Below are 10542 nucleotides of genomic sequence, written 5' to 3'. Positions count from 1 at the left end.
TAATCCTGGGAAATTTCCACACCTCTAGTCCTACATTGTTGTTCTATTGTTTTAGCTTCCTCTTTAAACCCAGTTCTCCACTGTAATTGTGCTGAAGACTCTAGGATAACTGTAACAATTCTTTCCAGTCCTGAGGAATAATTCTATTACAAGTTGACTGCAAGTTTAACAACTGCTTTCAAATGGAGAATGTATGACATATGATACTATAGCTTCTTTAAATCTCTTTAAATCTAATATTTCCAGTGGAGTCCAATTGCTTATACATACCCTTGAGCAGGTAGTTCCTCTAAGGTTACCAGATAGATTAAGTTTGGTTGTTTGAAAACAGGCTGTTTGTCTGTAATGGTATAATTCAATCCTGAAATAATTTCAGCTTTAAATTCTTTTGTCTGGGTCTGAATTTCTCTATAATTCATTTTAACAGGTTTTTCTAAAGTCAATCCAGAGTTAGGTTTACCTTTAAATTCTGCTGTCTGGGTCTGAATTTCTCTGATTCACTTTAACAAGTTTTTCTAAAGCTTTTATCTTGGCACTTAAATTGACCAACTTTTAAATACTAAAATTAAAATGATCAAACATAATATTTATAATTGATTTTATGTACATCCCATCAATATTAATTATCCTCTCATTTAATTGTTCCATTTTCAGACTGCCTAATGTGCTATTAAACAGAGATCAAATTCCTTCCATAGTAAAGATGTTTCCCATTTTTTAATGTGGGAAAAAAATTCCCTTTTAATTAATTTCACCCTTTAAGATATTGTAATTGACTTGCCAAGTCTTTCAACTGTGTAGAACAGTAGAAGTCTGAAGGAATTTCAAAGCAGCTACCTAGTGTGATGGCAGTCCAAAATGGGAATCCAGAGAGAGCCTACCACCCACCAGGAGAAAAAAAAATCCAAAAAACTCCAGCCAGGTACATCTTCAGCCGTGCGCAGGTCCATCCATGTGCAGTTCTGGCCATGTACAATTCCAGCCTCATGCAGCTCCAGCTGAACTGAAGCCTGCAAGGCCACAGGCAAGTGGCTTTTTTGTGAATTCTTGCCCCACAAGTTGGATGCCAATTGTAGACAAATTTCTAAATGGTTTTAATAAATAAAAAACAGAGAGCCAGAAATTCAGGTTAAAGCCTGAGGGAAAGATCAGAGGAATAGGACAAACCACGTATTAACCTCACCTCACTAACTCTGCAGCTTCCAAGTAGAGTTTCTTCCTGTATACTCACATTTATATGTTCTTTCTATTCTGTTCTCTCATTGGTTCTCTTAGCCTAGCTATGTCACTTCCTCTTCCTGCACAGTTCTGTCACTTTCTGTCTGTCTGTACCGACCTCCAGAGCTCTATGGTTGGTATTGGGTTTAAAGGCTTGTGTCACCACACTTGGCTCTGTTCCCTATTGTGGGCTTGAACACACAGAGATCCTGCCTGCTAAATTTTAGGATTAAGGGTATGTGCTACTGCTGCCTGACTTCTTTGTTTACTTAAAATGGTTGGCCTTTTTCTTCTGATCTCCAGGTAAGCTTTATTTATTAAAGCACAAATAAAATATCACCACACAAGTCAACTGAAATTATGAGTAAAGATACATGTGTGTATGTGAACATATGTAATAAGCTACTATAAGTTATGGAATATACAAGTTTAATTTTCAATTTAAAAGAAATAGGGGAAAGAAACTGTGATACCAATTTTTTGTTTGGGTTATGTATTAATCTTTATAATATTTGTATAGATTTATATCACTGTGGTTTTATTTATCTCCATATATACTATAACTATGAACTATAAACTATAATGGAGATAGCCTGAAATCCAGATACTTGGTGATAGAATTAGAGCCTGGATGTATGAGGGTCATCCCAATTCTACGTTCTGTTGAGCAGGCCTGACTTTGAGTCTGGTAGAGCTTAAGGGCATGGTAGTTAAGATGAATTTGGATTCTATAGGAAATATAGAGACATGGATTAGGTTTAAGATTTATAACTGTGAGTATAAGCTTGTTGTTTGAGGCCAAGGATGCTGACCATGTGCTGGGACAGGCCTGAAGTCTGGTTTTACTGGAATGGATATGGTGGTCAAGTAAATCTGGATGTCTTCTAAGAAGTTCTGAAAGCTGCAACTATAGGTTCAGTTTGTCTTTAGAGAAGGTTTATCATCTACAGAGACTGACTAGTAGCTTTCAAGGCTTATGGAGAGCTATCTGGTGATGAATTTTACTGAGGTGATCCCATTGTTGGGATCTGAGGCAAGTCCAGTGTTTACCTCTTTCTCATTTCAATGCAGAAATATCTTTCTCCTTGATATGCTATATAAATTTTAGAGGGAATGTTATAAGCAAAACTCAGCTTCCTACTTTCTTCAATGATGCCTTACTACTTTGGATACTAGTGCCAGGTACTATAATCTTTTATTCTGGTTCCTGTGAAGAGTTTTATGAATGAATAGATCTTCACCTTGATGGTTCTGCACAGGAGTCAAATTCTGGAAAGTCCAAGCCTTCAATTTTACTCCCAAACCCTCAATAATTTTCTACAACATGCTAGAAAGTCCTAGGGACAAGGTTGTGGGTTAGATTGTCTCTGAGTAACTCCATGAATGGCACAATTCAAGGTAAGAAAGGAAACATGTGTTTCCAAAAAGACAATGAGAACAAAGAAAGATTATGGGGTATCATGTAAGAGAGGTGGTAACATAGCTTAAAACCATGGAGGAATAAAATGGCTACACAGCAAAAATGAGCAACTGCCTTCCTATCCAGCTCCAGATTCCTATGGGTGCCTGTAGGTATAAATAGATACAGATTATTGAAACCACAATAGTCTCATCATGTACCTAGTGGTGAATAAGTGCAAATCTAGTTTATACTTAAATTTTATCATTAATAAATATCCATTCCTCTTTCTGAGTAATTAGATAAGCAAACTAGAGCCACATGTGGATCTGAAGAATTTTGAGTGACACTGTGCAGAAGCCAGGTATGTTAAAGCTCTTTGAAACTTGCAGTTTCTTCTCTACTCTATTAGGAAGAAAATACAGATGTATAGCTGGCTAAGATTCTCTCCTATACTCTGGGTTTATTCTTTACTAGATTTTTTCCAAGCTGTATAGAAGCTTTTTTAGTTTGATGTGACCCCAGTTGGCAATATTTGGCCTAAATTCCTTGGCAAATGGAATCTGGTTCAGAAAGTCCTTTCCTACACCTATATAGATCTTTTACAGTTCTGCCTTGTAGGTGGAGTTTTTCCTTGGGATTGTGATCAACTCTGTTCCTTCAGCCACTTCCCAAATAACCACTCAGAGACTTATTATTAATTGTAAATGCTTGGCCGATAGCTTAGGGTTGTATCTAGCCAACTCTTACAACTTAAATTGCCCCATTTCTATGAATCTATGTGCTGTCCCTGGGCTTGTTTACCTCATGTATGTGCTTTCCATTTGCTTCTTCTGCTCTGGCTCTCAATTCCTTAGACTCCACCTTCTTCTTCCCATTGTCTTCCTAGTCTAGCTCTCCTTCCCAATATCTTCCTGCCTACATATAGGCCAGTCAGCTCTTTATTAACCAGTGAGAGTAATACATATTTACAGTGCACGAAGAGTGTTCCACAGCACTGTCTGTTTTCTTCTCTCAGTTTTAGTGTTTCAGGTTTCCAATAGAGGACTTTGACTCATTTGGTTCTTATTTTGAGGAAGGGATATATATATATATATATATATATATATATATATATATATATATATATATATATATATATATATATATGGGTCTAATTTCATTCTTCTGATGTGAACATCCCATTTTCCCAGCACCATTTATTGAAGATACTGCCTTTTCTCCAGACAACGATTCTCGTCTCTTTGTCAAATATACATATGACTGTAGTTTTTAGTACTGTTTGGGCCTTTTATTTTATTCCTTTGGTCTGTATGTTTTCTTTTGTTCCAGTACCATATTGTTTTTATTTTTATAGTCCTATAATATATCTTGAAATCTGGAGTAGCAATACCTCTAATATTTTTCTTTTGCTAAGTATTGCTTTGGCTATCCAGTGTCTATCCAGAATATAAAAAAGAACAAAAAAAGCAAAGGGTCAAGAACAAATGACTCAATTAAAAAATGGTCTATCCATCAAAACAGAGAACTCTAAATGGAAGAAATAAAAATGTCTAGGGAATACCTCAAAAAATTGTTTATCATCCTTGACAAATGGGGAGATGCAAATTAAAATAACTTTGAGATTTCATCTCACTCAAGTAAAAATGACTAAGATCAATATAACAATTGACAACAAATATTGTCAATATTGTAGAGAAAGAGGAACCCTCATTCAGTTCTGGAAGGAATGCAAATTGGTACAGTCACTATGGAAATTGGTGCGGAGAATCCTCATAAAGCTAAAAATAAATTTCCTATATGACCCAGCTGTACTACTTTTTGACATATATGCAAAAGACTCAATGTCTTATACCATAGATATTTGCTTAACAACCTACATTGTTGTCCTATTCACAATCTTATACTTATGCCACAGGTAACTGTAGCTACCACACTTCATCAAAGAAGCTTCTATGAACAGTAAATGTAGACCCTCACATAAAATCACAACTGGGCACAATGTAGAGATCAGCAGACTATGGGGAGCCCAGCACCAATGGATACATCTATATCACAGCTCCTGCATCGAAGGCTCAGAAAACACAGGAAACAGAGGCTGAAATATTATAAGAGCCAGAATACCAGAAAATCTGCTGTGAAATACGCTCTCCTGGAAATGGCAAACTAGAATAATGGCAATATCAATGGACGTGTTAACATGGAAGGGGAAAATTTCATAGGATTTCACCCATAGACAAAGAACTGCAGGCAACTAATGACTACTGTGAGAAGAATTTGCCTATCTTAGGGATGAACCTCTATTGGTTTTCCAATGCAGTGATAAAACTTGAAACTATATGCATACCAAAACAGACTAGAGGCTGGTATGTGTGGATGTGTATGTTCATGTGTGTTTAAAGAAAATGAAGCTGTCAGCTTGAGAGTCAGTAGGGGCATTGAAGGAGCTTGAGGGAGGGTCTGGAGAGAAGGGGGATGAACGTGATAAAATTATATTTCTTTCAACACACATTTTAAAGAAATAAAGTACAAAGAGACTATAATAAGTAGAATCCAAATTTTAAGCCAGGTGGTTGAGTGACTGAATATTTTGAGTCTTCCCTATTTATGGATAAGGTGGAATTCATATTTCTTTTAAATGAGAACTGAATGAATTTTCAGATTAGTGGCAGTAAATTGCATTTAATGAAATCCATGTATGAATTCTTAATCTCTTCAATTCTCTTCAGTGAATAAATTCAGTTATTATGCATGTTTTCATTTTTCTTAACTTTTTAGTTTATGCTTATTTTCATACTTTAAAAATACATATATAATATACTAACACATGTATTCTATTGTATGTATATATGTACGTAATACATAAATAATATAACACACACATATGTATTCTTAGGATATTTGCTTTTTTCCTCTCATGTTTTCTGTGAGTACTCATTTACCATCTTACCTTTGAATTATGAGCATATCAGAGTCTGTGCTCAGAAAGGAAGCTTTGAAATAGATTGTCTCTACAATCAGACCTCTAAATGAAAGCTGAAAATTACATGAGCATGAAGAGGACAGTTGCAGTTCTAGGCTCTAAGGCCATTTTTCTTAGAAATTAACCCAGATATGTTTTATATTTTCTTTCTTCTTAGGAGAAGAATTTTTTTCTATCATTTACCTGTTCTTGTACTCCCAGTACTTTGCTTCTTTCCCTTGATATTTCTTTCTATGTTTACTGTTTTCTTTTATGTGTGGTTTTGGCAGCAACACACAGAAATATAAAACAAAACAAGACAAAATAATTTTTATTTCCTGCATAAAACATTCCAAATTTAACCGACTTAAAATAGTACACATTTTATAGTTCCACAATCTCCATGATTCTGGAGATTTTTATAGTTTAGCTGAAGATTCAAGGCTGAAATGATCTTAAGTGGAGATATAATCTGCTCTGAGTCTCAACTTTCTCTTCTAAAGTAGATCAAATTTATATTATTGTACATATAAGACTGTCTCAGATCCTAGAGACCATTACCATCCATTGCCATGTGGCTATGTTCATTTCATCAAGACTGATCTCTTCTCTGTCAGCTAAACTCTATTTTAAAAATGTTTATCTGTCCCTCTTCTTTTAATAGCACTTGGGAAAACTATTCATTATACTGAATTGCTTTGCTAAGCCTAAATAAAATGGGAGGTACTTAGACTTACTGCAACATGATGTGCAATGTTTTGTTGCTATCCATTGGAGACCTGCCCTTTCCTGAACAGAAATGGAGGAAGAGTGGATTGGGAGTTGGGAACAGAGGGATGTGAGGGAGAGGGACTTGCAGAAGAAGAGGGAGGGGAAACTGCAGTTGAGATGTAAAATAAATAAATAAAATTTAAAATTTTACCTGATTAAGACCATATTCCTCAAAATAATTTAACTTTAGATTAAATAATTAAATTTGTAACATTTCTTTTGCTATAAAACATATCCCCAAGTATTGGGGTAAAATTTATATAGGGTATATACATAGAGATTCCTATTTGGCACTGTAATAGAATTCCTCATTCCAAAAAGAGGCTTAGAAATTTGAAGTGAAAGTTTGAGATGAAGGTTGTGATGGGTGCTGATATTTTCTTCATCTTTGGAGGAAAGAATATTTGTAAACACATCGATCCTAATGACATAAAATTTAATAGGCTAACACATGGTGTGGGTCTGCCTTAACCAAGTGAAAAGAGAAAGAAGAAAGGACAGTTTTACTAGCCTGAAGAACCTGCAAGTCAAGCACACAATAGGTGAGATAACACTAATTCTGAGAGATATGGAAAGGAAAGCAATAGAGGTATGTTTAATCTATCTTTTATATATTTATGGGGAACCACATGTGGACTAGAAGCATCAGGTGACTATATGGAAATAACATGGCCAGAGAATATTTGAGGAGAGATGCTACATAGAATGATGCTGTGTGATGTGTGCCACGCCAAAAGTGCTAGTCAGGGAAGCTAAAATATGGTTGGCACTTTTTTGAGTGAGGTAATTCACAACATGTACAACTACATGTGGTGGCCCAGGAGAGAGGTTACATGACTATCTTCATAGAATATACTCAATTCAGACTAATCACTAATTTTATTATTTGTTTATTTATTTATTTATTCATTTTTTGATGATTATGCCTAACTGCATTTAGAAAGATTTCAGACCTAGATAGTTTTTGAAGGATCTGGAAAATCTCTCATCTATGATTTTCTGTAATTGACATACTTTGCTCAGAAACTGCCTGTATACATTTGAACAAGAAGGTTGTTATTATTGTAGTCAAAGAAAATATTAACATTAGTAGAGAGAAAATCATTTTAAATAAGCCTTTTCTGTTTATGGGAAAATGGATGGAACTGGAAAATAGTATATTAAGTGAGGTAACCCAGGGTAAAATTTAATAGGCTAACACATGGTGTGGGTCTACCTTAGCCAAGTGAAAAGAGAAAGAAGAAAGGACAGTTTTACTAGCCTGAAGAACCTGCAAGTCAAGCACGCAATAGGTGAGATAACACTAATTCTGAGAGATATGGAAAGGAAAGCAATAGAGGTATGTTTAAAAAAAATCAACATATGTTCTCTTTCTTATGCAGATCCTAGCTTCTAATTTTGTATTCATTATGTATATGAAGTTGAATCTGTATAGAGACTAGTAAACTAGAACAGGGTCTATCAGGTTAAAAAAACAGTGCTTTACAGAATGATGTAAAGGAAGTAATAGAATAAATACTATGAAAGTGGAAAGTAATGTATGGGGGAGGAAGGTTACAAATGAGAAGAAAAGCAGAGTATGTGGGAAAGAAATGAGTGGGAAGTGAGACCAACTAAGAAATTTATGAATATGTCACAAGAAGCCTGATACTCCATGTGCTAATTGAAAAATAAAATTAAGAACTCATTTTAGTGACTTAAAATAAATTTTAAAATACTAATGAAGCTATTTTTTACCTGAAAAAGAGAAAAAAGGGAAAGTAGTTTATTTTTCAGGCTACAAAGCCAGAATATTAAATGTATACTAAGGTATACTAAGTAAAGCAATGTTCATGCAAGGAGGTAACAGGCAAGGACAGTGGGTCTGTGGGCTGTTATCCAGTGCTAAAAATTCTACATGGAATGGAAATTGTATTTTGTGTTTGCTCAGGGCTACTAGCTTCACTTGAGTGCAGTATTCTGCTCCAGAGGGTAACATTCAGATAGACTAACACATGATTGTTACCTTTTTGAGTAGAGTAATGCATGCAAATGACATCATATTTGGCAGCCATGGCCATACAAATATTTAGTTGCATTCACAGAGCTACTTTATTTTTCTTAATCCAAGTATATATTTTCTTAATCCAAGCACCATGTTCAGATCTCTGAGCTACCACAATTAGTCTGGTTATCTTTTATATTAGGTCTTGAGAAGGAAGACTGGGGGACTGAAGGTTCCCCAAGACTCTTAGGTACTACAAGAATTTGTATACCCTTGAATAAGGAAGTATATTGTTATCATTTGACATTGAAATATCTCCCACAGGCCCATGTGTTGAATGTGTTATCAGAAGCAGGTAGCATTATTTTGGGAGATGGTACAGATTTTAGGAGAAAGACAGTTGAAGTAAGTAAGCCACTGGGAGCATGTAATTAGGGGATTTGTTTTGCTGATTCCCCACCCAACCCACCACATATTGCCTGTCTACTATGAGCAGAATAGTCCATTATAGCCCTTTGCTACTATAGTGGTCTGCCTCACCACAAAATCAATAGACCCAAGGACTCTGTGCTGAAACCTCTGAAATAAGAAGCCAACATCAATTTCTCATTTCCTACTTTGACATTCTTGGATATTTATCACTATGAAGAATCTAACACACACATTTAAAAACAAGTCGAGATGTGCTTTTCCTTCTGCACATTTCAGTGTTGTTCATTTTTGAACACAGTAATTCTTTTTCCTCCTTCAAGCCATAAACTTGTTCTTTCTTAGCAATGCTCATTTTAGTTTGTATGAATTCACATTTTTCTCCTGTCTGAGAAAGTTCTTTCTGCACCCTACAGCCCTTCTTTCAGAATTCAAGACAAGCATTTCCTCAGAGTCTTAAATGTTCTTCAACACTGGGAAAATAGGATCTATCTTTTATTTTTATTTTTTTTATTTTATTTTTTAACAGATCCTGCCTCAAGTTTATTTGTAAAAACAACATGGGGTCCTGATCATCTGCAAATAGTGTGTAGGTGTGTCACACCAGTCCATCTGTCTGTCAGACAGAAACCTTTTCTATGGGGCCTTCACAGGGGCCTGGGCACCTTTGGGAGCCTGAGCTGGAGCTGAGACCTCTGCCTTGGTTTGAGTCTTGGGCTTTGGCTGGCAGAGCCTATGACCCTTGGCCATGTAGCTTCTAATCCGCTTCCCGAGCTTGGGGTGAGTGATGAAAGCAAGACGGCTGAGCTTGCGGCTGGGACCCTTCGGCATCTTGGGCTTAACTGCCTTGGGCTTCACAAGGGTGTTGATGGCCTCTGCAAGCACACTCACTGCCTTTGCATTGTTGGCCTGCATCTTCTTCAGGCCTTTCTTGTTGTGCTTCTTGGCAAAGCGCATGTTCCTCAGGAACTTGGAGTCCACCCCCTTAAGAGATTCATATCTTTGTGACCGTGGTTTCTTGATACCATTTCTGTGCCATTTTCGAGATTGATTGTGTGTGGTGTGGTTCTTGGACTTGGCCATGTCCGAACGGTAACCGGAGGCTCCCGAAGCGCCAGGGACTGGAAGAGAAAGAGGGATCTATCTTTTAAATATATTCATGTTCTTTAATATTTGTTGAAAAAGTGCACCATTTTTTTGATTATCCATTTGCTATTTTAATATAATTGAGATTGCTAATAATACAAGTTATTTTTAGACCCATATCTTTCCAAATTCACATTTTTCCTAAAGATAAATTTATAGAGAATTGAAATCATATGATTATAATTTTCCCCAGGAATAGTGTCAAAGTATAATACATTTCCATTTCTTTAGGTCTTATTCAATTGCTGTCAACAATTTTGTTTTTTATGATTCATGCCTTGGATGTACTACCTTTTCCAATTATAAGGGCAATGGCTAGAGGTAAATATAAGAAAATTTATGCTGTCTGGGAGAGATGAAACACCAGCTTTCCCAGTTACTATAAACAAATGTGAGGGGAAAATTAACTTGAGGGATTGTGACTGTTAGATACTGGTTGGTGTGATTCCAAATGACTTAATCACTCATGGTCCTGTAATTATTCCTCTCTCTTCACACACTGGAATATTTTGCTTGTAAAATTTTGACATTAAAGCAAAGATCAATTGTCTGTAATACACTTTGAAAAATTCAGTACATTTGCTATAGCAAAAGCCTCTGTGTTACCCTATGTTTTAGAGTCCTAATTAGTTT

General features: G+C 35.8%; 1 protein-coding gene across 1 annotated transcript; it reads right to left on the bottom strand.

Annotated features, from left to right (window-relative positions):
- Window positions 1-9399: 9399 nt before the first annotated feature.
- On the bottom strand, window positions 9400-9846 carry LOC128116264 (60S ribosomal protein L29-like). The gene has a single exon (XM_052747443.1). The coding sequence runs from the start codon at window positions 9844-9846 to the stop codon at window positions 9400-9402; it is 447 nt and encodes a 148-aa protein (XP_052603403.1).
- Between the last annotated feature and the right edge of the window lie 696 nt (window positions 9847-10542).

The sequence above is a fragment of the Peromyscus californicus genome, unplaced genomic scaffold (assembly GCF_007827085.1).
Source record: "Peromyscus californicus insignis strain IS unplaced genomic scaffold, ASM782708v3 Scaffold_10__1_contigs__length_136768540, whole genome shotgun sequence".
Taxonomy (NCBI): Eukaryota; Metazoa; Chordata; class Mammalia; order Rodentia; family Cricetidae; genus Peromyscus; species Peromyscus californicus.
This window is presented reverse-complemented; position numbering and strand designations above follow the sequence as displayed.